This window comes from Pyrgilauda ruficollis, unplaced genomic scaffold (genome assembly GCF_017590135.1).
Source record: "Pyrgilauda ruficollis isolate IOZ18807 unplaced genomic scaffold, ASM1759013v1 scaffold22, whole genome shotgun sequence".
In the NCBI taxonomy this organism is placed as follows: domain Eukaryota; kingdom Metazoa; phylum Chordata; class Aves; order Passeriformes; family Passeridae; genus Pyrgilauda; species Pyrgilauda ruficollis.
The window spans coordinates 6,305,212-6,333,106 of record NW_024521428.1 but is presented as its reverse complement, the minus strand read 5'-3'; the positions used below and the strand labels follow the sequence as shown (position 1 = coordinate 6,333,106).

Below are 27,895 nucleotides of genomic sequence, written 5' to 3'. Positions count from 1 at the left end.
TAAATTTTGATCTGTATTTTAAAGGGAACAACCTTTTCAAGTAGTTGTCTAGTCAAGAACTTGGAAAGTTAAAACTCCTTTAAAAAAAGGAGCTACACCCTTTAAGCGTGAGTGTTGTGTGCGCAGTGCCACCACGCCGATGTGACGTGTACCTGTGTCATAAATGTAGCCTACATACCCAAAATGTTGGATTTGTTGCATTTCCTTTCACCCTGCTTATGGGCTTCAGAGGAGCAATTTTCTTTGAGAGGTGCATGCTAAATGTGTCACTTAACCCTGCAGGTCAGTCTCCTGTGTTCAGTGGGCGTTCTGGGAAGCAGCTGAAGAGAAGGCACAATAGCCAGCGGGGAATGTTACTGGATGATTGGTCAAGGATAGTCAAGAATTTGAATGTCTCGTCCTCTGTGAATCAGGCTTCCCGTCTTATTGATGGTAGTGAGCAGTGCTGGCAGTCTTCTGGTTCACAAGGAAAGGTAACTTTAAGCCCTAAATGCTTTATTTTGGTGTACTTCATGCTTAAAAGGATCTTCCCAGAGCCTTCCCTTCTCCAGACTGAACAACCCCACCTCTCTCAGCCTGTCTTTGTAGGAGGGGTAGTCCATCTCTGTGATTGCTTTTGTCACCCTCTTCTGATCCACTCTATCAGGTCCATGAGGGTTTTTTGTGCTGAGGACCCCAGAGCTGGTTGCAGCACCCCAGAGCTGGTTGCAGCACTCCAGGTGGGGTCTCACAGGCGCAGAGTAGAGAGAGAATATCCCCTTCCTTGACCTGCTGGTCACTGCTCTTTAGATGCTGCCCAGGATTCAGTTGACTTTCTGAGAGTGCACACTGGTGACCTGTGTGCAGCTGTTCATCCACTAGGACCCCCAGTTCTCTTTTAGTGGGGCCATTCTCCAGCCTCATCCCCCAGAGCGTTAGTATAAGCAGGAGTATCTCATCCCACATGGAGAATGCCACACTTGCCCTGGTTAAATTTCATACAATTGGTGGTACTCAGCCCTCTAATCTATCAAGGTCTCTCTGCCTTGGAGGGTGTCAACAGCTTCTCCTGGTTTAGTGTCATTGGCAAAGTTACTTAATGTACATTTGACTCCTGCAGCCAGATAATTTATAAAAGGTGTTGTTCCTTAGTTTATGGTTTATCGGTTCCATTGGCCTGCAGCAGTGCTTTGTGACCAGCCTAGGCACCAGGATTTGCAGCTGGGCATCTCTCCAGTGTGTTTTGATGCTCAGTTGATGGCCATGCTGAGAGTATGCCCAAGTACCCTTATTCCAGGTTTTCTACAGACTGTAAGCTACTACTTATGTTATGTCCCATTACTTAACCTCCAGTGGTACTGTGCTTTCTGTGTTCTCAATGGTGTTGGTCTTGGCTGAGATAAATTGTTTGCTACAATTGTTTCTCTTGTAACTGGACATAGGACAAGCAAGAAGTTCACAAGGTCATTTCCCTTTGCCATATATTGCAGCTGGTGTGTACCATTCAGAGATGTTTTCCATTCTTTCTTCAAAAACATCACACATACATTCTTGTTAATCATATGGTGGTCATAACAATACTATCTAAAAATGAAATTCTGTGTTTCCACTAGCACTGGATTCGCTTGGAGATTTTTCCAGATGTTCTTGTTCACAGACTAAAGATGATAGTGGACCCTGCAGACAGCAGCTACATGCCCTCCTTAGTTGTAGTTTCAGGTATGTGTATGTTCTTTAAGAAGTCAAAAATATTTTTTTTTGCACCCAACAGGAGGTATTTTTCTGTTTTTTGTTAACATAGTCATCTGTTTAACATGCATAGTGCCTGTTTGTGAAACAAACACCATATCCTAAAATGTTTTTCATTCTGTGTTTTGTTTTCTAGGGGGTAATTCCTTAAATAACCTTATAGAGCTAAAGACAATCAATATAAATCCTACAGACACCACAGTGCCTCTACTCAGTGATTGTACTGAAGTAAGTGAAGTTCGTGTGAGAATTACTCTTGTGTGCAACAGAAAATATTGTGCTGCAAGAGATGGATGAAAAGTATTGTTGTGATCATTAGAGCCTGGTATTTTATTTTTCCTCTTAGCACTATTTCTGGCGAGTTAGTCAAATTAATTATTCTGAAAAGTTTTACCATAATCACAAAGCAATGCTATAGTAGAATTAGATATTTTAGGGAGTTTTATGTAAATCAATATACCTGTGAACCAGTAAGGCATTCCAGTACACTTAAATTTTGGGGATAATTTTGGATAGCAGTTCTGATCTTTTCTAGCAACAAGGAGAAATGCATAATGAATTCTATGAGATTGGGAGTGAAATTTCTCATATGAATGAGGCCATATGCTAATGATAAATCATGAATTATTTAGAGCTGAAATGACAAGCATTTAAAGTGACAGTTTCATGTTCTTAAAGTGGTAAAGTCAAGCAAAAGTTCTAATTCTTTCCTATGTTTTATGAAGTTACATAGAATCCAAAAGATGTCAACAGAGTATTTTTCTTCTTAGTACCACAGATATATTGAGATTGCAATCAAACAATGCAGAAGCTCTGGCATTGATTGCAAAATACATGGCCTCAGCATACTGGGACGTATACGTGCTGAGGATGAAGATCTGGCTGCAGTCCCTTTCCTGGCTTCTGATAATGAGGAAGAGGATGATGATAAAGCTAACACTGGGAGGTGGGTAACTGCAGTGGTGAAGGCAGGGGGATGGTAAACAACCTTAGTGGAGATGACTGGAGGAAGAACACATTAATTAGGTTGAATGGTAGTAAAGAGAAATCAGTATCTTAGTTTATTGGAGTTGTAAGTAGATCCTTTCTCAATGAATACCTTCTCTGAGATGATCACACCAGTGAGGTGTACCATTTTGTATGACTCATTCCCTTTTGCTGTATACTTGGGGTTGGAAACGGAGCAATAACTTGATGTGCTTATATTTGATACTAGGTTTTCTTTTTTTTTTTTTCCCCAACGGTGGTAGTGAAGTTTGAGTCCTGAAATTGTTCCAAACTGTAAAAATCAGTAAATACTGTAAAAAGGTGCCTGTGTTACAGCATTTTTTTTTTTTTTTTTCCCCAACTGTGGTAGTGAAGTTTGAGTCCTCAAACTGTTTCAAACTGTAAAAATCAGTAAATACTGTAAAAAGGTGCCTGTATTACAGCATGCTGTTTGCTAAACTGACCGTTTTTTCTTTTCTTAATAGTCTTGTTAGAAAGAAGGCAGCTGGGCTTGAATCAGCAGCTACAATAAGAACCAAAGTTTTTGTTTGGGGACTGAATGACAAAGACCAGTTGGGAGGGCTGAAAGGTTCCAAGGTAGGTTGTTTTCACATTTAAGTACAAGAGAGAAACAGTGAAAAATAAAATGTATGAGTAACAGAACTTAAAATTAGCTACAAAGATGAGGTTTTGGTGGCTTTTTAGTGTTAAGTCATGTAGATGTCTGCTGGGTGGCAAATTGGTTGGAACTCTGAAATCTGGCTTGATTTTTAGCAGCCACTCAGTCATTTGTTTCACACGATAATGAACTAATTGTTTAAAAAATGTGTAACACTTGACATGTTCTGTTCCTGTTGAGTCTGCACGCATAAAATAAAACTTTTGATTAACTTTCTTATGTATTACTTGTACCTGGCAATTGTACAGTAGGAATTTCAGCCCAGTGTGCAGCCATTTACATGCAATTTTAATATAATACAAAATGAGATACATTGCACATGCTTAATAAATTTCAAATATCGTTCATTAATTTGAAAATTATGTTGAGAGCATTTCTTCAGTTGATGTTGTGAAAGTATAGTATTGTATTCATAGAGTACCTTGAAGAATCAGAAAGTTCACCTTTCCTGTATTCTTCAGTTTTCTCAGGAAAACTTTACTAAAAGAAAGTCCGTGTTTATATGGCCTTTAATTTTTTTCTCAGGTTTTATATTTATCATAGTTTCAGTATTAAATTTTTTAAATTGTTTCTTTGTCCTTTGCCTGGTGTAATATTAATTGACATGGGTGAAGCATCTGAAAGTACCTGTTAGATTAACTGGTTTATCACTTGAGAGCTCTTCTTTTTAGAGTGTAAAACATTGAAGTGAATTGTAATGGTTTCTATTTCCTGCCTGCTCTAGATCAAAGTCCCTTCCTTTTCTGAAACCCTGTCTGCCTTGAATGTTGTGCAAGTAGCTGGAGGATCCAAAAGCCTTTTTGCAGGTAACATAACTTTAAAATAAATGTTATTATTAAGGGCAGAAACAGATTCTGAATTGTGAAACACTAATGGCGTTTCAAACTTTTTTCTTCATTTTAGTGACTGTAGAGGGTAAAGTGTATGCCTGTGGAGAAGCCACAAATGGAAGGCTGGGTTTAGGAATATCTAGTGGAACTGTGCCTATTCCCCGCCAGATTACAGCTCTCAGCAACTATGTGGTAAAGAAGGTGGCTGTTCACTCAGGTACTGACTACTGCTGTTCTTACATACATTAATGTAACATATTAAGCCTGAAAATAGTTCCTTTGCAGTTTTCTTGGGTGCTGTGATGCCCTAGCATATCAGAGTATTTTTTTAAAAAATAAGACAGGTTATTGAATTCTGTCTGTTGTATACAATGTCAGATTAAATCTAATGGTTCTGTTACTAAAATCTGTGAATTTAGACCATACAAGTTTTCTTATTTGCTGGAAGGTCATTTTGGTGTTTCCATTTGGTTGAAAGAGTTATCATTTTTACTATTTCCAGATGGTGGGTTTGTTTTTCTCATTATTTTTTCTTCCAGCTCTGAAAATACTAAATTGAGTGATTATTGGTGGGTTTTTCTTCAAATGTGCCAGGAGACGTAGTGTCACAGAATTTTTTTATTTTAAATTAAATCACATAAAAGCTCCAAAGAAAATACGTAATGTCTATGGAGCTGAAAGACTCGTACGGTTGCATTGTAGAAGAACATCAATGTTAAATTGTTGCTAAGACCTGCTGCCCGCTTGAAAGCTCAAAAATGTAAATTTATGTTTACAATTTCAGGTGGCCGGCATGCTATGGCATTGACTGTTGATGGAAAGGTGTTTTCGTGGGGTGAAGGAGATGATGGAAAACTTGGTCATTTCAGTCGAATGTAAGGATACCAAATTTGTCTGTATTTCAGTAGATGATTTGTGTTCAGTGTTACAGCACAGCTGACCACCAGTACTGACAACAACAGTATTTTGAAGACAGTAGGAATAAAAAATGTTTTATAAGACTTTTTTTTTTCACAGTATAATCCAACTTATAGTGCAGGATTTGTAGCAGGCTTCAGCCATTTAGGAAGAAGGCATTCAATTAACATAATACTTAGAAAGATGGATGAAGTCTTGACTAATATTTTCAAATTTCACTGGTGAAATTCCATACTTTTGGACATGCAGTTTTTGTTTACTTTTATAAGGTATGGTTTTCACAAGTGCCTTGAGGAGTGAAACCATAGCAGTTTTTTTATTCCTGAGCTGTAACAGTTCATAACTTAAGCTGTCATTTTATAGCCCTTCTTTAGATTTCAGTGTACAGACTTGTTAGCCAGAAATAAACTTCTTCCACTTTTTAGTAATAGTAGTTTAATCTTCCACAGGACAGCTTTAAGAAAAATATGAATTTTTTAAGATTTTGCTTTGTATGTATGCACAGAACAGTATTTTGAAAGAAAAAACCCTGATAAACAAAGACCATTGGTAAATACTTTGTCATTCTGATATATTTTGAGAACCTGCCCATAATACATACAAAATTGAATGAGATGGTTAATATGTTCCAGCAAATAATTTTTTTTAAGGCTGGGTCAGACTAATGAAAAGGGAAGTCCAGATGAGAGCAGTATTGTTGTTTATGTAATTCATGTTATATGTAATTTTACTGAAAGTGAGATTTGGAACTCCTGGGCATTTCATAGTAGCAATATTTCCAGAGGGCATGCATAATTTTGTAGAATCTTATTAGTGGTTCTGGTACAGCCCATATTAGGGAATCTTGAGTTAAATCTTTTTTTGGAATTAAGAGAACACTGTAACCACGTGAAGAATAAATGTTAGCAGTACTCACATACAAGTCTTAACAGTGAGTTCTAGTTCTGATTTCTCTGACGTGAAGAGCAAAGTTGGGATTAGGAGTGTTATCTCCTAATCTTACTGTGTGTCCACTGCTAATAACTCACTCAGCTTTGGGCAGTGACAGGAAATTGGTTTTCACTTTCTGTTAGGTGCTGTTTAATTGATTGATTTTGAATTTCTCACCTGTGTTTGGCAGGATATACATAAAATATTCTTTAAATAAAACTTGAAATACATTAAAATAGTGTAAACCTTGGATTTATGGTGCTACTACAGAGCACATCTTGGAATCAGAGTGTTCCATATTACTTTATGTGGAGATTACTGTTAGTTATTACACAGTCTGTATTGCAAGAGTTGGAGTATATTGTGTGGCTGTTTATGATTAACACAATGGATTTGTTGTTCATTTTCTCCAGGAACTGTGATAAACCCAGGCTGATCGAAGCGTTGAAAACCAAGCGCATCCGTGATATTGCCTGTGGCAGTTCCCACAGTGCTGCTATTACCTCTAGTGGGGAGCTCTATACCTGGGGTCTTGGAGAGTATGGAAGACTAGGACATGGAGATAATACCACACAGCTGAAGCCTAAGATGGTAAAATCAATGTTTCTTGTTTCTGATGAAATGCAAATGTGTTTAATAAATGACAGCAGCATGAATCTAAAGTAACAAAAAACCATGAAGCTGTATGAAGACACTGTTTTGGCGTGATCTGAATTAGGTTTTGGTACCTATACCTCTAGTGAAAGTGAAGCTATTTCAGAAAGGCCAAAAAGATCCAGTCTCTTTCTTGGGAAGTGATGTAAAATGGCAAGCGCTGCTTTGAGCATTCATGTCCTGCATCTACTTTGATACGTAGCTGGAAGCTACCATGTAGCAATGTTGGATTCTGGACATGGCTGGGTAGTTCTTTGCTCAGGCTGGGCACAATGACCGAGATGAGTCAGAAGACCTTGGACATGCTTGTAAGGTTTTAAAACACAATTTCTTTGTAAACTTCTTTCTTAATCCTTCTGTTTTGTAGGTTAAAGTGCTCCTTGGCCACCGAGTCATTCAGGTTGCATGTGGAAGCAGAGATGCTCAGACTCTTGCTTTGACAGATGAAGGTGGGAGTATCTTGTTTCAGCAGCTTTCTGTCATGTGGGAATACTGTGATCATTGTTTCACCTGCAATTTGATGTTTGTTAGGTTTGGTGTTTTCTTGGGGTGATGGTGATTTTGGAAAACTGGGCCGAGGAGGAAGTGAAGGCTGCAACATTCCTCAGAACATCGAAAGACTGAACGGCCAAGGCGTTTGTCAGATTGAGTGTGGTGCACAGTTCTCGTTGGCACTGACCAAGTCAGGAGTGGTATGGACATGGTATGTTACATTTGCCAGGACGTATTAACAAAGCAGTTGCTCTGTGCTGTATTTAATGCTTTTTGACTCCATGTGTGCCTTACTCCATTTGTGCTTTGTCTTTTAAACTGGCAGCTCTTCCAGGCAAGCTGCATCCATTCAATCACTCTAACACTGTAGCATGCTTTCCTCTTTGCTGTACTCTGTTAGAATGCCTGGCTCCTATTGAATTAGAGGCAGAAAGGGAAGATAATTTCTTCTCTTGGCCACTGTGAGACATGTAAAGGGATGTTAAGAGTGGAGAGGAAAAAAAAAAACTTGACAACCATAGCTTGGACTGTGAAGCCTACAGCTAAAGCAGAGACTTGAGAGAGTAGGGATGCAGGAGAGTAAGGAAGTAAGCTGAAATTCAGAGCAGATGGGAAGAGCTTCCTTGGGAACATGGGAGCATAACAACAGCTTCTTGCTCCTCAGAAGGCCACTGAGTTGTCAGTAATGATGCCTTGGAGCAAGAATTGGCATGAGATGATCACTGAGAGCTTCTCAGATATGGTTTTATTTTTCTCCTGCTTGCCTGCTTGCTTCTGCTTTGTTTTGAACACAAGTCTGCCTTCTGAATTTATAAATCTTTTTGTAAAATCTGAGAGCTTACTGCATAGCAGGTCAACTTCAGGGCACTAATCAGATCAAGGTCTTAGCCCATCCTTGTGTAATAAGACTGTGACCTATTTGATGTATATCAAAACTAAGTAGACTTAACACAACAAAAATGATTGGTTTGTCAGCAGTTGCTGAATAACATGAAGAGAAATCCTCAAAACTTTGATTTTTTTTCAGTTACTACTGTTGTTAAAGGGAGGAGAAGTTTTTTAACAGAGATGTTGGTTTTCAGAGTGGAAACGGTATTTGCTCTCCCTCCAGTTATGGGGTTTTTTTGTAGTGACAAAAGGAGCAAGAGGAAAGATAATTTGACAGGTTTTTTTTAAATTAAGAACTCATGCCAAAATTTTTGTTTGTTCCTTCCTTGCCCTAGTTTTTTCTTAACACTGTTATGTCTAGTCAAAAATCTACAGCTAGTTCATGACATAAGAGGTCTGCAAGGAGATTTTTGGGTCTGTTTTAGCTCCGAATGGCTGAATTGCTTTTCAACTTTTATTCTTCTTGAATTTATAATGGTTTGAGGAAAAAAATCATCACTTCTGGGTTATAACTTCAGGTTGATAGCAGTACTCTATATCATATTTCTCTCCAGCATAATATAACCTTTCTTCAGAAAAATTGGTGGTGAGTAAAAGGACCGAGTGAGTGGTTACTAAAAACATAGTGGAAGAAATATCAGAGATTTTTTCTTCTTTACTGACATTCATGTTGGAAGCATTTTAAGGTGTTTACTTTTGTGTGTGCTATTTTGTTTTTAGTGCCATTTGTGTATTGGATGACTTTAAGTTATGGAGATCTCAGAATCTATATTGAGGCTTCGAAAAATGGGAAAAAAACTCTCAATTCTGAAAACATTTTAGTTCCCTGTGTATTTTTTCCATGGGAGCAGACTTAGGTTAAAGGTTCTGTTGTTGTTTGGATTATCCTCAGTAGTTAAATATGCCCAAGTCTTACCAAACCCCGTGAATTTTGAAAGTGTTTATAACTGCAGTGTTTCTGCAGCAGAGGAAATTAAATTTAATACCAGTTGCTTTGCATATAAAAAATAGTCATAATCGTGCTCTTCTGTATTGAGGTGAGAAGCTGCAGTGTAATAGAACTGCAGTTATCCTCGTTCTTATGCCTTTGGGATTCAGTTTTGAAGCATTTGCTGGCTGGTGTGTGTGTGTTTCGGGCAGTGATATATGGAGTATATTCAGGTGGGAACCTGCATTCAAGAGGAGTGTGTAAACAGCCCAGTTGTTCTGAGTGTTACATCTGTCTGTTGCAGGGGTAAGGGTGACTACTTCAGGCTGGGCCATGGCACAGATGTGCATGTACGAAAGCCACAGGTTGTGGAAGGACTGAGGGGTAAAAAGATTGTGCACGTGGCTGTGGGAGCACTCCACTGTCTGGCAGTGACTGACACTGGACAGGTATGCTGTGTGTCACCCTCCTTTCCCCCATGCAGAAAGGAATAAACTGTTTAGGAGGGGAAGTATAACAGCATTGGTGCTGATGAAATGAAATAAAAATTCCTAATTTTCTTTGCTTTTAAAAGTCTGCCATAAATATAAGCACAATTGTAATTTAAAAAGTATTGGTATTTAAAATATCAGTATTGGAGTTGAAATATTTTTGTCATAGTAGCTTTTGTAGTGTTTTCCCTATATTATCTGATGATCAGTTTTCTGCTTCTTATTCTGGAAATGCAGCAGCAGTCATAGTATTCTGGACAGTTTTTTCAACTTTATCATAATGTTGTTTCAGATCTCCAATGTAATTACTAAGCAGTTAACTCTTCTAACTTACTGTGAACATTGAGTCATTTATGAATCAACTGATCAATTATAATTTGGTGATAATTTATGAATTGTCTGATAGAGTGCTGCTTTGATTGTTTTTTTTTTTCTTTTAGCATATGATAATGCCTGCATTATTTAATGGAGGCAGGGAATGTCACAATAGGTTGTCTAAAGTGTCCTAGATTACTAGCACAAATCACAAACATTCATTTTAGGAATTTTTAAGAAAGCACTTAATTGAGATAAGCAGTGAAGCCAAGTAATGCGTGGAAATTTTTCCTGGCAGGTTTATGCTTGGGGTGACAATGACCATGGGCAGCAAGGCAACGGAACTACCACAGTCAACAGAAAACCCACTCTTGTCCAGGGCTTGGAAGGCCAGAAAATCACTCGGGTTGCCTGTGGGTCTTCCCACAGTGTAGCATGGACAACAGTGGATGTAGCTACACCATCTGTTCATGAGCCAGTCCTTTTCCAGACAGCGAGGGACCCTTTAGGTGCTTCTTATCTTGGTGGGTATTTGTTGCCTTACATTGTTTTTTCTTTACTGCCATTGGAGTGTTTATTGTGTGTATGGTTTGGTAGGTGGTAAGAGAGTGCAAAAGAGAATGGTTTAGAAAAAAATCACAAAACATCAAAATACCCCTCTGGGGGGAAAAAAAAAAAAAGAAAAAAAAAAACAACCAAAAAAAACCCCCAAAAACAAACAAACAAACAAAAACCAAACAAAAAAAACCCAACCAAAACTCTTCATGAAAGTGGAACTTTCATGAAATTAAAATGCAGCGTGCTTTCTCAAACACCCTAAGGATTTTCTCTTTTTGGAGGTAATGATAGATGAATGCTTAGATGAATGCTACACTAGTATTAATCTTAGGCATTACCTCTTGTTTCTAAGGTAAATGAGTTAAGAATTAGGGAATCAAAACAGCAGTGTTTTGTGTTGAGTATGAAAGCATCAAACATCTTGCAAATTAAGCATTTTCATGACCAAAGCAATTTGTACCTAATATATATTCTTGTTATTTCAGAATGTTTGCATAAGTAAAACTTGCTTTAGGTGCTGATCACTAAAATATTTGTCTGTTATTGCCTTAATCCTCATAAGTGAGTAACAAGATCAAATAGTATTTTATGAAAGCCCTTGTTGGAAAGCCACAGTATTAACTTTAATATTGTAACTGTAGGCACTGCAGTTGAAGAATCTCCTGTAGAGTTAGTTTCAGTCATCTCTTCTGATTTAACAAGAAATTAGATAAACCGTGTCCTTTTGTGTATTATACCATTAAAAAGTGCTTACCTTCTCTTTCCTCCTGCCTCTTTTTAGGTGTTCCTTCAGATGCAGATTCTTCTGCTGCCAGTAACAAAATCAGTGGGGTGAACAGTTCCAAGCCGAATCGCCCTTCCCTTGCTAAGATCCTCCTGTCACTTGATGGGAACGTTGCCAAACAGCAGGCATTGTCTCACATACTGATAGCATTACAGATCATGTATGCCAGGTAGGCATGGAAACATTCCTTCTGTTGCAGAGCAAAAGATGACATAGCTTACCATCTATTAGGTACTCTTGAGTCAGGTATAAATTGTTTTAACAAGTTTTAGCTCTTCAGGATGGGCCTCAGCTTCATCTAAATTTTCTTTTGATGTTAGCTTTATGTTGTTTCCTTTAAAGAAGTTTCTATTGCCCAGGGAAAAAATTGTTCATTCAGAGATGCTCAAGTAAATAATGTAGAAGCTATGTAAGTAAATCATGATGGATTATATGGAGGAAGCACTAGAGGGCAGAGTGGAAATAACAATAAAACTTTTCAGTGCCTTCATTGTTAGTAGAGAGCAGAATATTTGTGCTAAAATTTATAAAGAGGAACTCAGATTAAACATTGAAGCATCAGGCTCAAAGGAGAATAACAATTAACTACCCTCTAGATTCTGCAGCTGGGAAACCTTACCTTATTTTGATAAGACAAAATAATAAAAATTTTCAAGTTCAACAAGGGAGTATAATTAGGTTTATGTTAATTCTTCCTAAATGATTTCAGGGATGCAGTTGTTGGAGCATTGATGCCTGCAAGTATGATTGCACCAGTAGAATGTCCCTCTTCGTCACCAGCGCCCCCATCAGATGCCACTTCTGCAGGAAGCCCTGCAAATGGAGATGAGTGTGTGCTTGTAGGAGATATCGAAGAGAGGCTGAGCCCAAACCCATGGCAGGACAGGAGAGGGGAGGTAAAGTGTCACATGATTTTTTTTTCATTAGGTTTTACCTGTAAAGCTGACAAATATCTCAATTATTCTGATAGTAGCAGAGATTAAAAAATTCCTTGATGCTCTACTTTCAGGACTAGTTTCTCTGCACATGTCAGATTTGAAAAAATTAAACTTTCAGTGTAAGATCAGTTTTGAACTTTCAGAAAGCATTGTGTCATTTAAATGCAATCATGATGATTTCTAGCAATATTTTAGAGATACTGAATTCATTTTACAGGAGTGATGTTAAAAAAGCCAAGAATAGCAGAATATTTGGCCATTACTTAATGAAATTTATTTGTAAACTTAGATAACAGATGTAGACATGATGCCCTGAATGAAATTCTGCTATGCTGATTCCTAACTGCTAGCAAAAGCAGAAAAAAGAAAAGGCTTGCTATTGAAGAGGTCTTTTGCATTTATAAACTGTGAACTTGATAGGTATTGTCAGGGCTTGCCTTCTGCTTTGTAGACTTTTCTGCAGGCACTGATGTTTTATTGTATGTTTTTGTAGCAGCTGGCATTGAGGGGAGTGTTTGCTGTTTTATGCACATTAATAAGCTAAAAATACAGGCAGTGAGTCTGTTGGTTTTGAACTTATGGCTGTTTTTAAATTGCTGCTGTCTTTGAGCACTAGACCTTCTAATAAATACTTAAACTCTTAATGGTTTTACAGTGTCTTGTTGAAGATTTCATGAGGTATTATTTGTTCTGGCTAGGTTGTTCCTTCAGAAGATGCTGTGACACCGTCTGCTGTAACTCCCTCAGCTGCTGCTGCCTCTTCCCGTCCTTTCATTCCAGTCACAGATGATCCTGGAGCTGCCAGTATTATTGCAGAAACCATGACAAAAACCAAAGAAGTAATGTTGTCAATACTCTTCCCAAAACTTAAGTCCTTACCATGCTTTTATCAAGCAGTTTTTTCTGGTTTTTGCACTTTAAAAGTTACTCTGTAAATGACATTTTAAAAAATCTGTGCAAAGACAGAGGGATGTTTGTTGTATGTTTTGTAGGATGTGGAAAGCCAGAGTAAGGTGTCTGGCCCAGAACCACAGTACTTGGATGAGTTTACAAGTCTCCTGGTCCCAGATGACACGCGAGTCATGGTTGACCTGCTAAAGCTTGCGGTGTCCAACCGAGCGGGCGAAAAGGGAAGGGATGTTCTCTCAGCTGTGCTGTCTGGCATGGGCACGGCTTACCCACAGGTCAGCTTCTGTTTCTGTTGCATTTTAACTGGGCCCTTTTTGTTATGAGCTTGCTCGAATACTTTCTTGTAATGGACGTGCAGTTCAGCATCCTGAGAAACTTATTACACATGAAAATTTGAGCTGAAATTAAATGCATGTGAGCTTTAACTGTTTTAATGGAAATATTATGTGAATATATGCATGTGCTGCAGATGTCAGTAACGGACCTATTTCTCAGTTTTTCATGCTGGAATTAGACATTAAGATAAAATGTATTTTTGTACTGACCAAGTGTCAGTGGGTATTGGAATGAAGCTGAATTAACTAAGCTCTCTTTACTCGATCTGTAGAATGTTAGTATAAAAACTTCTAAGATGGGGTTTTTTTGCATCCGAGTTGGTTTCAAATTGATGCAGTCATTACTGCCAGCTAAAAATGCTGTTAGTGTATTGTATTGTTAATGAATATCATTAATGAATAAATCTTAATATCTTAATGAATAAATCTTAATGAATAAATGAACTGTTAAGATGTACATTTCATGCATTGAAGCTTCTGACTTTTTACAAAGTATCCATGGGTGTGGGGATTTTTTTGACATAGCTGGCAGAATGTAACAAATCATAAATTATTTGTAGAATATGTGTATACAATCATGAACTGAAAGCTGTTTAATATTTCTGGTAGCTTTACCTTTCAACTAGTAATTTTCCTAATGAGTAACAATACATTTTTTTTTTAAGATTTTAAAAAGTGTTATTCCCCCTGCCCAATTTGTGGTGATTAGCTATGTGTATTTATGTTGGGTTTGAGTTTTCCAAGTCAAATTACATACATGCTGTATGTCCACTTATACATTAATTCTGGGGTTTTTTTTTTATCATTAATAGTGAGTAACTGAACGTCTTTGGGTTTGTGTGGGGTTTTTGTGTTTTGGAGCCATAATTTTTATTAGAAACTCTTTTAAGATTAGTACCTTTGTAATTTCCTCCCTAAATAGGGTTTTTCAATATTTCATACTAGTTAAATATTTATACCTTTCCATGCTGGTGTATGCTCTATAGCTTAGATTTAATAGTTTGCTTTTTCTGTAAGAGAAAGCAATTATTTGTGTTGCCATTTACTTACTGAAAACTGAAGTTTTTTTGGCCTTTAGTTTTAGAAGTCTTTCTAGCTCTAACACTACCAAAAATAGTTTTTTTGAGTTAATATGATGATTTTGAATCAGATTTCCAAACCCAAGTGGTTTATTGTAAATTTGGGAAGAGTGGTCATTTTCTTAGATTTATTGGGTTAATCAAACATACAGTTTGCAAAATGTGTATTTTTCTTTCTTAGGTTGCTGATATGTTGTTGGAGCTTTGTGTCACAGAACTAGAAGACGTAGCAACTGATTCACAGAGTGGTCGCCTCTCTTCACAGCCAGTTGTGGTAGAGAGCAGCCATCCGTATACTGATGATACATCTTCTAGTGGCACAGTTAAAATACCAGGTACAGAATTCTGAGTTACGTTGCTAAGATTCAATTAATTATAAGCCTGCCTCCATTAAGTTGTTCCTTAGCTTAAAAGAATACGTATTGAACTTTTAAAGCCGTGTTATGTGTCCTGTTGCTATAAAAAAGTATTTCTTGAAGCTGATTTCTTACATGCTAATGAAAGTCTCAGTTCTGTACAATGTGTATTCCTGGGTTCACTGGGTGTGATTCCAGTTGCATATCATTGCTGTTCTCCATTCAGTTATGAAGCTGAGAAGGACTGAGTCTTTTTTCAGGTTTAGTAGTTGAAAACTCATCTAAAACTCATCTTCTAGTCTTGAGCAAGGGAAATACTTCTTTGTTTTAATGCTGTCTTCTCATTTAGTGCTTCCTTCAGTAATTTACCTGTACTTACCAAATGTTACAGATAACAGTGAGCTATCTTAACTGTAAATAGGCATTTTTTGTCTTTTACAACTTTAGTTTTGAATGTTCTGGTATGGTCTTTTGTCTGCTAGCCCCATTCATGACCTTGCTGTGATTTAAGCCTTGCAATGAGAAGAAATTACAGGCAAATAATGTCATTAAATCAAAAGAAGTTATTTTTATTAATGGGCACTATGGCTTCCAAACAACTGTTTGATTTCATGTGGGTTTCTGGAATCCTGCATTTGTCTGTGATGTTGATTGCTGTAGAACTGTTGTGTGAACTCTTTGTTCTGTTCAGGAGCTGAGGGGCTGAGGGTGGAGTTTGACCGGCAGTGCTCCACCGAGCGGCGTCACGATCCACTCACCATAATGGATGGCGTCAACAGGATTGTGTCCGTCCGATCAGGTGCGGGGAGAGGGCTTTCCAAAAGTGCCCTGTGCAGGAGGGATGCGCTCCTAACTGCTGAACGAAGTGTGCCACTGCTTCTGACCGACTTCTTGTTAGGGATAGGCCAATCAAAGAGAGGAAAACCTCTATAAATTGATACTGTCTTTTGAACTAGAAAGTTTTGCAGGATGTGGACACAAAGATTGATCTTGTGTCTTTGGATATGGAGAATCTCTGGGAAGTGCACATTAGGTAGTCCAGTTCTTCCAAAGAACGGATGGAATATAAAATTCAGTGTTTAGCACCCCTGCCAAAATATGTGAATTTCTACATAATCAAAGTGTATTTTAACAAATTGGAAAGGGATACTTATTTTGCTAGCTTTTTCCTTCTTCAGGTAGAGAAATTTCAGCTTTCATACAGTCAAGACAAATGCTCCTCTTCTGTCAAATGCCCAAAATAATAGCTTGGTGCTCTTTCTTTCTGTTTCCTGCTCTGGCCTTTGTATGTGACACTACATGAATTCTTCACTTTTTTAATCTTGATATATCTGATTTAATTTTTAGGCACTATTAATTTCTAGTAGGTTTTGGAGGAATATTTTTAATCTCATCAAATTTTGTGTTGAACCTGCCCATACACTACATTATGTGCAAGGGTCTCAGTAGCTACTGCCTGTGCAGTCATAATGTAGGCTTTTCATGTTGCCCCATTTTTCCTCAAAGGTGTTTCATTACTGAGATATTTCTGGTGGGTTCCTGGTTGGAAGCTGTAAAGCTTTATTTAATGTACAGGTTATTTTATATTTTTGTAATGTGAAAGATAATTTGAAAATAGGACAAGGGATTTTATTAAGCTCTTGTAGTTGCCTCCTGCTTGTGGTACTAGGCTATCTGCTAGCAGTTCTAACTGAACTTTTTAAGACTTGGTTTTGAACTTAAGTCTTAATGTAACATCTTTACATTTATATTCATGTACTTTATGTACTTTACATTTCTTCTTTACATTATGTACTTTGCTATTCATGTACTTTACATTATATTAATGTACTTTACGTTTATATTCATGTACATAGCTGTTTTTCTAGAATACCTTTGTGTGATACTTACAATTTTTAACCAGTTGCTATGGATGAGTGGCTATGTATGGCTCAGACAGTGTAGCTGAGTATGTTTGTCTTGCCTGCTCTAACAGGTCGTGAGTGGTCAGATTGGTCTAGTGAGCTGCGAATCCCAGGGGATGAGTTGAAGTGGAAGTTCATCAGTGATGGGTCTGTGAATGGATGGGGATGGCGATTCACAGTTTATCCTATCATGCCAGCTGCAGGTAAGGGATCACATACAGCATTTACAGGAGGGTAAGAGTAGATTTTATTGTTTGCTTTTTACACTGCACTTAAGTGCATGGTATTTACATGCCAAAGTTCAATAGTTCATTTACATTTATACTAACAAAACATTTTCATTCATACTTAGGAAGCATTTTCAGCTGAGTCCTGAGAGGTGCACTTGTACATAGACAAGAAAGAAAATATTTTCTTTCTTTCTCTAATTTGCCTCTTCATCAGTGAAGAGAGGATACTTCTGGGCCACAAGTAATCTGAAAGTTTTTAAAATGCATCTGTTTTTAAATTATGTAAATGAAGTCATGAAAGTACATCTTTCTTCCTGTCTCTTCAAAGGGAAGTAGAATAGATAACACATGCAGACTAGTCCTCTAGAGTGCTGTTTTGGGTCAAATCAGTCCTGCCTACGTTCTGTTCTTATTTCAGTGTGAGGACAAACCTTCCCCAGCTTTTTTTTCTGTTGTTCCTTTTTGTTTCTTGCAGGCCCTAAAGACCTTCTCTCAGATCGTTGCATTCTTTCATGTCCCTCCATGGATTTGGTTACATGTTTGTTGGATTTCCGCTTAAATTTTGCTTCCAACAGGAGCATAGTTCCTCGCTTGGCAGCTTCCCTTGCAGCTTGTGCTCAACTGAGTGCCTTAGGTGAGTATAGTCTTGAAATGAGGTCTGTTTTTTTGAAGTTATGGTGATTGTTTTAAGTAATTATGTTCTTTGTGTGCTTACTTTTCCTTAGCTGCTGGCCACAGAATGTGGGCCCTGCAGAGACTGCGGAAGCTGCTCACCACCGAGTTTGGCCAGTCCATTAACATCAACCGGATCCTAGGGGACAATGAGGGAGAAACACGAGCTTTGGTGAGAAGGCAGTGGTGCTCTCCTCTTCACATTAAGATTAAAGTGCTAGCCCTGATGTACAACATTTTTTGTGTCCATGGCAACATAGGAAATGGGCAAATGAATAGTCTTCTTGCACAGGTCTGCAGGTCTGTAAAAAGTATTCCAGTTTAGAAAAGAAAAAATGGCTAGTTCCAAGACTTAGCAGGTGTGCTTTCTGAATTGCCAAAAAGGGGTAGAAATATTTTTTTTTTGAACAAGTGGATGGAAATGGTATTTCACACAGCTAGTTGTAGGTTGGGAAGTCATTTCTTTTTTGTCACAGTCATCTAAATAATGTACTTCCTGTAATGCGTGCACTACGACTAACTTTCTAGTTGTGTGGTGTCTCTAGAGTTTTACAGGGAGTGCTTTAGCTGCTTTGGTTAAAGGTCTTCCAGAAGCTTTGCAGCGACAGTTTGACTATGAAGACCCCATTGTGAGAGGTGGCAAACAATTGCTCCACAGCCCTTTCTTTAAGGTAAGGCAGGACAATCAGTAAAGAACACATTAAAATAGTTGTGGGATTTTTTTGAGATGCGCTAAGCTCACTTAGTCCTGTATCAGTAACGTTTACTGACAAAACCAGAATCCTGCTTCTAAAAGGAGAATCAAATACACAAATGAAAAATAAAGAGGACTTAGCTAGGTAGAGAAACTCAGGAAAACATCTTGTAAGCACGCTTTTTGGTGATTTTGAGTTTTCCTAATAGGAATGTTGTACATTTCTATTTAGTTAGTTTAGTACTCTGAAGGTTTTTTACATCCAGTTGGAAAAAATGAAAATGTCTTAAATGGACCTTGTACTTCAAAGTAAAAATGAACAAGTTGAGGAATTCTAAAGAGCAAGAAGGATAAAAGGTGAAAAATCCTCCTTTATAGTATAAAAGTGAAACTTAAAGAGGGTGTACCTATCTTAAGAGAAAGAAAATCTTAAGTTTATAGAAGGAGGAAGTAAGATGTTGTTCACAATATTAATCTGAAACACTAATTTTAAATTGAGTCAAACTGAATATCAATTGAAAATTCATTGAATTGTAAAAAGGAGACTTAGTTTAGAAAGGGAAGGTAAAATGTTAAGCACATGGGATTTGATGTGGAAAAGGTAATTAATCTGGGAATGCTTTCACAGGGAGATTATGAAAATTTTTGGATTGAAAGAGGAAATTAGATACCTTAACCATGTGAGATAGTGGGGTTTCACTTGATGTTACCCCATCCATGAGTGTAATGAAGATGGCTCTTAGGGACTTTAAGACTATTGAAGTCTTTGAGACTGTTCAGGCCCTACTGGCCTATGAGCTGTTCATCTCTATCAAACGCTTACTGATTTCTATTGCAGTTTTTTTATACCTCTCTAAAAATGTTTTTTTGATTGTATGAAGGTGCTTGTGGCTCTTGCTTGCGATCTGGAGTTGGACACACTCCCTTGCTGTGCAGAAACACACAAATGGGCCTGGTTCAGGAGATACTGCATGGCATCCAGGGTTGCTGTGGCTCTTGATAAAAGGACACCCTTGCCTCGCCTTTTCCTTGATGAGGTACTGCAGGAATACTTCAAATGGTTAATGGAACATGTGAGAGTGTCTCATGTAAAAAGATACAATGAGTTGGAGTTATTTTATGCCAACTGTGATAGGAGTAATCAATAACATGTATAATGTTTAATGCAAAATTTTTCACAGGTGGCAAAGAAAATCCGAGAATTAATGGCAGATAATGAAAATATGGATGTTCTTCATGAGTGCCATGATGTCTTTAAGAGAGAACAGGATGAGCAGCTTGTCCAGTGGATGAATAGGTAATTTCTTTCAACTATTACTGGTTTGGTATTGTGATACTATTGTGGTACAATGATTAACTGCTATTTTTGTGACTTTTAAAAAGCTCATATAAGATTTTGTTTTGCATTTCCTGCAGACGACCTGATGATTGGACACTTTCAGCTGGAGGCAGTGGAACTATTTATGGTTGGGGTCATAATCACAGAGGACAGCTTGGTGGAATTGAAGGAGCAAAGGTCAAAGTCCCAACTCCATGTGAAGCTCTTGCCACCCTTAGACCAGTGCAATTAATTGGTGGTGAACAAACTCTGTTTGCAGTGACTGCTGATGGGAAAGTAAGGATATAACAAATGATTGCTTATTTGACTGTCTTGAAATATTTCACCCTCAGTCAGAATGGGTTTAGCTAAATAAAAAATAGTGTGCATAGTACAGGGTTCATTTTTATTGATAGTAGTAACTTTTTTTTTTTTTAATCTAAACTATACCTACTCCACCAGTATTTTCTAGGACTGCAGTTACTGTTGCATTATATGATTGAAACAAGAAACGTGTTTGAGTTCTCTATTCAAAAATGTGATCAGATTTTGTCAAACAAGGTTGGATACAAGCAGCATGCTCACAGAGTTCCCTAAAACAGGGGTGATTATTTCTACCAGCTGGGGGAGAGGTGTAATGTGAGATTGTTCACAGTTGGCTAAATGTAAGTTAGATATTGCAGGATCTAATTTCCTGGTGCTGAAATCCTGCGTGAAAAGGAATCTCAGTGCAGAAGTTTAGTGTAAGTTGTAGGAGAAAAAAAATCCATTCATGAATTTGCAAAGCTTTCCTTTTTATACAGATGGCAGCTGTTAAGGATGTGATAGAGAGTTTTAGCTATAGCTTTGTGTAACAGTTACATTGATTTAGTGAGGTACTGTAATGATTCCTTGGGGTCAGTATCATCCTTGTTAATAATTCACAGGAGGGTTAAGAGCAGATTAGTGGCATTTCTTGACATCATTCTGTTGAAAGAAATTATTTTCAGAGAGACAAAAAGAGTGAAAAACAGTAATTAAAACTATTTATAGGATGGAAGGGAAAGAAGCAACTGTGTTTAGGTGTGCATATTCTACAGAAGAGAGAAAGAAGGAAAACTAGAATAGTGCTACTTAGAAGGAGAGCTACAGGCAATAGATGATTTTGTAATGCTATCAAACAAAGCTATGGTCCCTTGATACTTTTACAAAATAAACTTGAATATTTCAACTAAATCCATTAAGTCAGAGTTCTTATTGACTTGAATGTAGCCACATTTTCCCAAAGTTTTTTTGTGAAATATTTCAAAATATTTCCTTATCTTCCAAAAGAGAGAAAATAAGAAGCCTGTAAGAAAGTTTTTTTAGACTTTCTTTGAACTGCATTCTGACATACATACATTAAGAATTTTTCTCTAGAATTCATTTCTAGGGAATGTTCTGCATGAGACAAATAAAACAATTTTATTCTTTACTTTAAAGCTGTATGCCACTGGATATGGAGCAGGTGGTAGGCTTGGAATTGGAGGAACAGAATCAGTTTCTACTCCAACTTTACTGGAATCCATTCAACACGTGTTTATAAAGAAAGTTGCAGTGAACTCGGGAGGAAAGCACTGTTTGGCATTGTCTTTTGAAGGAGAAGTTTATTCTTGGGGTGAAGCAGAAGATGGCAAACTTGGTCATGGAAACCGAAGGCAAGTAACACTTGAAAATGTTATTTAAAAAAAATGATTAACGGATACTAATCATAGTTTCTTTATAATAATGAATTTTTCTAGTCAAAAAGAAATCCTTAGGATATTAAACTGGAGCAAATCAAATACTCATAGTTTCTTTATATTAATGAATTTTTCTAGTCAAAAAGAAATCCTCAGGATATTAAATTGGAGCAAGCAAATACTCAGTGATTTTAGGTGCCCTCATTCTCATTTTAAGAGGGGACTCTCCATACACTGGTGAATGTGAGTGGTCTGTCCCAGAAGTTTTGTCCAGACAGATGTTTTCTTTTCAGCCCTTGTGATCGGCCTCGTGTGATTGAGTCTCTGAGAGGCATAGAAGTGGTTGACATTGCTGCTGGGGGAGCACACAGTGCATGTATTACAGCTGCAGGAGACCTTTTCACGTGGGGAAAGGGACGATATGGACGCCTTGGCCATGGAGATAGTGAGGACCAACTAAAACCTAAACTGGTAAGAAACCTTTGGAGCACTCAAGTCCTAGTCCAGTTAATATCTTCTGATTTATAAATTTTTGCATTTCTGTATACAAAGAATGAAAGGGCAGAACAGTGGCATGTATTTGTAAGAAATTTGTAAGCTGCCGTGATTGCAAGTAATGAAATGAAAGAGGAGGAATAAAATTAAAGAGGAGCTGCAGAACTTTGCTAGTGGTCACCAAACAGTTTACAAGGAATTTATTTTAGAGATTTAAAGAAAATTCAAAGAAATATGTGAAGTTTGGTGCTGCTTTGAATGATGGATTGTGCCACCTGGAATCTATTTCAAGTAGTGGCAAGGATAGGAAGGACGTGATGTATGTGGGTACCAACCTTTTACTTTGTGATTTCAGATCCCCTACTGCTTCACTAGGTGGCATCATTTCAAAAGATGTCGACTAAATTCAGATTATTATGCAAGTGTCCAAAAATTGTAAACTAGTAAAAGATTACTTGAAAATAAGATTTTTTTTTTCACATATTGTATTCAGTACAAGCCCAAAGTGCCTGAAATTATTTCAACAGAATATAGTCTTTGATATATTAGGTGTTTTGCATTGTTCTCTCTGACATTGAGGTAAAAAAAAAATCAACTAGTTCACCAATTAAGAAATAATAAATCTTGTATTTAAAACATGTAGTTAGTTTTCATTTTTCTGTTTGAAAAGAGCAAAGCTCTTAGAGTTGCCTTTATTTCCTTGTTCCTGTGCTGTTTCAGACTTGTAGTTCCAGTCATCACCTCTCTAAGCTGAGTTTGTCTTCTTTTGTGAAACTAAATAACTGAGTATTTTAAGGTAAACAAAAATGTCTGATTTCATTCCAGGTGGAAGCTCTCCAGGGTTACCGTGTCATTGATATAGCCTGTGGCAGTGGAGATGCACAGACCCTGTGCCTCACTGATGATGATACAGTCTGGTCCTGGGGTGATGGAGATTATGGAAAACTTGGGAGAGGAGGCAGTGATGGATGTAAAGTACCAATGAAGGTATTTCTGTGTAATTTTTTCATCGCTTTAGAAACTATGATGTTGGTGGAGAATGCTGAAGACAGATTTGTCAATATGTGCAAACTTTCATCCATCCTGGAACATCAGGATTCTTCTGGTGGTTGTTAAGAGTGAACTTTGTAAGTTACAATAACAGGACTTTAAGCTTTGTGCTGACTGTTAAAGTTGCACTTGAAGGTTTTTCTTTGGAAAACATTGCTGATGTAAATAGTACTTCTAATTTTAATTTTGGTTCCAGTCAAAACATTAGGTTTTGCCAAGAAATCTTCATGTTTCCTTGTGTTAATAAATTTACCACGGTCATAATGTCAGTCCAGAAAGGGGTATTAATTAATTGGAAAGTAATATTACTTTATATTAAACCCTTTCTGTGAATGCATGGTTGACTTGGAAGTTCTTCATGTTATGGATGAAATCCACATAGCCATTAAATTTGAGTTCCAGCATTTGTTATGAAGGTGAATGTTGCTTGTGTTTGAGAAATGTATTTGTCACTGTGTATACCTATGCTCAGGGGATTTTAGATCCTAAATCCAGAATCACAATTACTTGAATACAGGTATCCAAGTATCATTCTGTTTCCAGATGTTTCCAGCATGGTGTAACATAATGTAAAAATAGCTTATAAATATACATATAGGCATACAGTAGCTTTTTATATTTTACTTAAGACAGTTGAGTCTGTGGTCTCCTTAATTAACTCATTTAATTTTCATTTGGTATTATTTTTCTAGATTGATTCCCTTACAGGTCTTGGAGTGGTTAAAGTAGAATGTGGATCACAATTTTCTGTGGCCCTTACCAAATCTGGAGCTGTGTATACATGGTGAGTGTTCTGTATTTGTTATTTTGACTGTGTTAGATGTCACCCCGTCTGTAACAGATACCAGTGTTATGCTTCCCTCACTGTTTTGACCTTCTCTTTCAAAAATTTTTTGAGTTCCTGAGTCTTGATTAGTAATAAAATCTCCCACTCTGGGGAACATTTTCTAGTGCTGTGAATGAAAAATCCAAGTACTTTTTCTTGGAAACCTAAGCACAGGGTTGTCATTCCAGACACTGACCACTGCAAGATGCAGAATTTCCAAGAAGTCAGTATGAAGTGTCATGCCGGGCATGAAACTGATAACATAAATAACATTCTCATGTATTATCAAAACTGTGTCTAGCTTGTGGCTGCAGTCTGAGAATTTGATTTTACAAATTCCAAATTTTGTAGTTTAAACTGCTAGACTGAAGTGTTTAAAAAGACTTAGCAAAATACCTTCCCAACTGCCCTCAGCTACCTCGTTTATATGACATTTAGGTATCCTTAAATTGTGTGAAGTTCCAGTCTCTGAGAACAGTAAATACACTGTTTTTGCAGGTAAATGCTTCTAATACTTGATTCCTTTAAGAGTTAAAGACTATCCTCTGGAAAAGTGATAAAAGGAACTACCCAGATTAAGTAGAAACATTGTATTGGAGCTGTAAGAATCTGTCCGTGGTAGCGATGATTGACATTGAATGTTTGGAGAATATTTTGGTATTGGATTTAATAAGTACATCTACAGGTCAAATGTCAGACATAGCCTGTCATTACATTTTTTTCCACAGTTAAAACTCAGTTTTTAAATGTTTATGTCTCTGTGCAGGGGCAAGGGAGATTATCATCGCTTAGGCCATGGATCTGATGACCATGTTAGAAGACCACGACAAGTGCAGGGACTGCAAGGAAAGAAAGTCATTGCAATTGCTACAGGGTCTTTGCACTGTGTTTGCTGCACTGAAGATGGTATAAAAATCATATAATTTACTTAGTTCTTAGCACTGAAATTGAAAAAATTGAAACTTTATCTTTTAGTCAACTCTTGGTAGGTTGTCCTCGCTAAAAATGCTGATTCTCTGTGTGCATGGACATATTTTGTATTTGCAGGTGTTGCATATTTCTTGAGCAGCAAGCATGACATTAAAGTGATCACATAAAACTAAATTAATTAAAATTAAAGAATTCAAGTTGCATAAGCACTGATCAAAGAAAAGTACAGAGTTCTAAAGGTGATTACAGAATGGTCAAGAAGTAGCATTGAATGGACTTGGCCTTTTTTTTTCCTTTTTGCAGCGTCCTGTGAATTTGTTCAGGTGTTTAACTGATCAAATGAAGCACTACCCGAGCAATATTGCTTCTTGCGTAGCAGGTTTAGATTGTGAATGTCCTTTGTAGGGGATTCACTCCCACAATTAACAAGTCTGCACAATAACTGAGTGTTTTATAGGTGCTAGTGAAATATACAAGCTGAAAATGAATGTGAGTAATGAATATAGCTGCGGAAAATAAATGCTCAAGAATGAGGTTGTTACTTTAAAAGTATTTCCCAATTATCTTGCCAACAGCAAGCACCTATTTTAGTATCTTGTCTAGTAATGGAGCTTATTATAGGATTTTTGTCTTACACAAAATACTAAGCCTTTTAATTTTTTTTCATATTGGCTTTGCTTTTGCTATGAAACTGTCAAATACAGGCTGTTCCTGATGTTCTGTTCCAGAGTATGGTGTTCTACCATCTCCTCCTATTCTGGGGCAGAACCTTTCAGGTATACAAACTATGAGGAAAGAAATGCCTCCTATGCAGCTGCTCTGTAGAGACTGTGGGCCTGACTGTGTCAATCAAGATTTATCTGCACTAGCTAGTGGATTTCAGGATGGCCATCAGTAACAGAAATCTTGTTTACAGCCCAAGGTCTTATCTGGTCAAATAATTGATAAAAGATTGTATATTAGCCTCGGGATAAGAAATTATTTTTATTGGTTTAGGGGAAGTGTATACATGGGGAGATAATGATGAAGGGCAGCTTGGAGATGGAACAACTAATGCCATCCAAAGACCACGCCTGGTTGCAGCACTTCAGGGTAAAAAGATCAACAGAGTAGCCTGTGGCTCAGCACATACTTTGGCTTGGTCAACCAGTAAACCTGCTAATGCTGGCAAGCTGCCTACACAGGTAATGTTTTTGGCTTATTGAATTCAGATTTTAAGCATACTTAGTGTTTTTATTGCTGACCTTTCAGTAGATGTATTTCCTTTCCAAATCCCTGCATAAGCTCAGTGTGCTTTGGTTTGACTTCAACTTTGTTTTACTTCTGTATTTATTTCCAAAGGATTCCATTTTTCTGACCTGAAAAAGCCTCTTCATTCAGTTTTTAATCCAAATGTGCAACAGTAACTCAGTTTGAAAATTGGCAGGAATTTAGTTCTGCCTTGCAGCTATGAAAATGTTATGCCTTCCAAGGGAGTTCTTTGTTGCTTGCTTTATATTGAGAAGACTTGGTTTTTTGAATATTCTGGATTTCAGCTATGTCTGGAAGTACTGGTGACAGGATGTAAAATGGATAAATTGTAAGATACGGAACAGCACTTGTATTCTAGCCCTCATATAATACTTGGTTCAGTTTAGATTGATACTATTAGTTTCTTTTATAAACAACTGAACTCCATGTATGAAGTTTTGACAGTGTGAATAAGCAAATATCTGAATTTCTAATACAAGTTTACCTACAAATCTAAAGATTGTTGTTCTGTTGAATATGATAAAATGTATAATAATTATAATTTACATTTGGATGTCATTGCCTTATCATAGGTTCCTATGGAGTACAATCATCTGCAGGAAATTCCCATCATTTCATTAAGAAACAGGCTTCTGCTCCTGCATCACATTTCAGAACTCTTCTGTCCTTGCATTCCAATGTTTGATCTTGAAGGAAGACTTGATGAAACTGGTCAGGGACCCTCAGTTGGGTTTGACACGTTACGGGGAATACTGATATCACAGGGAAAGGTATCGTATCAAACTTTTTCCAAAGGAGAGATTTGTAAGCATAACAGAGAAGTGCTGTTTAAGCTGTTTCTGAAGAAAAAAGAGCTATATATCTCAATTTGTTCTGTAAGTTGTGTATCAGATATTTGCAATCTGAAGATGCAAACTTCTTTCTTTGTGTTCTCTCTACAGTGTTTTTCTCAGTTCTTCATCATAGTGCTTTTGTATGTTGATCTTGAAAATAACTTTATGCTGTAAATCTTAAGTTTGTAGTATAGCTGAATGCTTCTAGAGTATTAAGTGGGTGATATCCTGGAAAAAAATGTAAGATAGTAGACAATGATCAATTCATACCTGTTTGTATTTCAGCTACCAAGGTCAGGTGATACACTAGTTAATCCAAAGCTCTGTGCAGATATTTTTTAGACTGAGCTAAAAGTGAAAATAGAATACCTAGGAGTTCAATCTCAAGTGGTAGTGAAAAGGGGGTTTTAGTAGTTAAGTCAGGCATGAGAAAACGTAGATAACTGTAATGCTTCAAAGCTGCAACACTTATTCAAAACTTCAAATACGATAAGCCATAAAAACATGGTTTGCCTTCAATATAATCATCAGGTTTGGGTCTGAATTTTCTCACTGTCACAGTAACTGAAAAAGAAAACATTATACAAACAGACAATCTACTGTGAGATATCTTTGAAAAGAGACCTGATTAAGTTTCCCCCTGCAGTGCTGCTCTGTGTCCTTAAATAAGACACATGGCCTGTAACTCGACAACTTGGTGTCTGTTGTCTCAGGGTCTGTTTCTCTAGACTCCAATGGAATTGTATAGTAGAACAACCAAGCTGTGTACATACTTCACAGACCAAGGGAGTCATCAAAACCTAAACTAGAAAAGAAATCCTTGCTGTTCTGTTCATGAGACTTTCATTTGTTAATGCTATTAATTCTGAGTCCTTACATATGTAATGCTCCACATAAGAATGTATGTGCAGGAGGCACATTCAGCCTGATTTCCTTGAGTCTGCAGAATAGTTACAGAAAGGCTTCAGCTATAAGATAAAGTGGGATATCAGGCATAAATACATAAGAAGCACGAGGCATCAGAGGTTTTGATGCCATATTCATATCTAGGCATTTAACTCAGGCTTACCTTCAGAGACTCTAAAGACTTCAAAATCTTCTTAATCTTGCTTGAAATTGACTGTAAAATTATATTCAAATATTTAGTGTGGGAACCTCGGATACTTGAATTTGCTTTTAAAAAAAAATTATTT

General features: G+C 37.2%; 1 protein-coding gene across 2 annotated transcripts in view; it reads left to right on the top strand.

Moving 5' to 3' along the window:
- Nucleotides 1-27,895, top strand: part of HERC2 (HECT and RLD domain containing E3 ubiquitin protein ligase 2) — a 102,918-nt gene that overhangs the window by 63,695 nt on the left and 11,328 nt on the right. For both annotated transcript variants that reach the window (XM_041468549.1, XM_041468548.1), the window contains exons 53-85: nt 283-473; nt 1,593-1,698; nt 1,865-1,956; nt 2,499-2,674; nt 3,201-3,312; nt 4,119-4,200; nt 4,298-4,441; nt 5,009-5,099; nt 6,486-6,663; nt 7,094-7,175; nt 7,258-7,429; nt 9,339-9,483; nt 10,139-10,364; nt 11,180-11,351; nt 11,892-12,078; nt 12,819-12,959; nt 13,113-13,304; nt 14,625-14,778; nt 15,491-15,598; nt 16,775-16,906; nt 17,409-17,567; nt 17,659-17,777; nt 18,151-18,276; nt 19,181-19,336; nt 19,481-19,596; nt 19,716-19,914; nt 21,079-21,293; nt 21,611-21,788; nt 22,638-22,799; nt 23,555-23,646; nt 24,455-24,594; nt 25,615-25,802; nt 26,442-26,639. In XM_041468549.1, the coding sequence (XP_041324483.1) occupies nt 283-473; nt 1,593-1,698; nt 1,865-1,956; nt 2,499-2,674; nt 3,201-3,312; nt 4,119-4,200; nt 4,298-4,441; nt 5,009-5,099; nt 6,486-6,663; nt 7,094-7,175; nt 7,258-7,429; nt 9,339-9,483; nt 10,139-10,364; nt 11,180-11,351; nt 11,892-12,078; nt 12,819-12,959; nt 13,113-13,304; nt 14,625-14,778; nt 15,491-15,598; nt 16,775-16,906; nt 17,409-17,567; nt 17,659-17,777; nt 18,151-18,276; nt 19,181-19,336; nt 19,481-19,596; nt 19,716-19,914; nt 21,079-21,293; nt 21,611-21,788; nt 22,638-22,799; nt 23,555-23,646; nt 24,455-24,594; nt 25,615-25,802; nt 26,442-26,639 (4,931 nt within the window). The remainder of the gene's footprint in view (nt 1-282; nt 474-1,592; nt 1,699-1,864; nt 1,957-2,498; nt 2,675-3,200; nt 3,313-4,118; nt 4,201-4,297; nt 4,442-5,008; nt 5,100-6,485; nt 6,664-7,093; nt 7,176-7,257; nt 7,430-9,338; nt 9,484-10,138; nt 10,365-11,179; nt 11,352-11,891; nt 12,079-12,818; nt 12,960-13,112; nt 13,305-14,624; nt 14,779-15,490; nt 15,599-16,774; nt 16,907-17,408; nt 17,568-17,658; nt 17,778-18,150; nt 18,277-19,180; nt 19,337-19,480; nt 19,597-19,715; nt 19,915-21,078; nt 21,294-21,610; nt 21,789-22,637; nt 22,800-23,554; nt 23,647-24,454; nt 24,595-25,614; nt 25,803-26,441; nt 26,640-27,895) is intronic.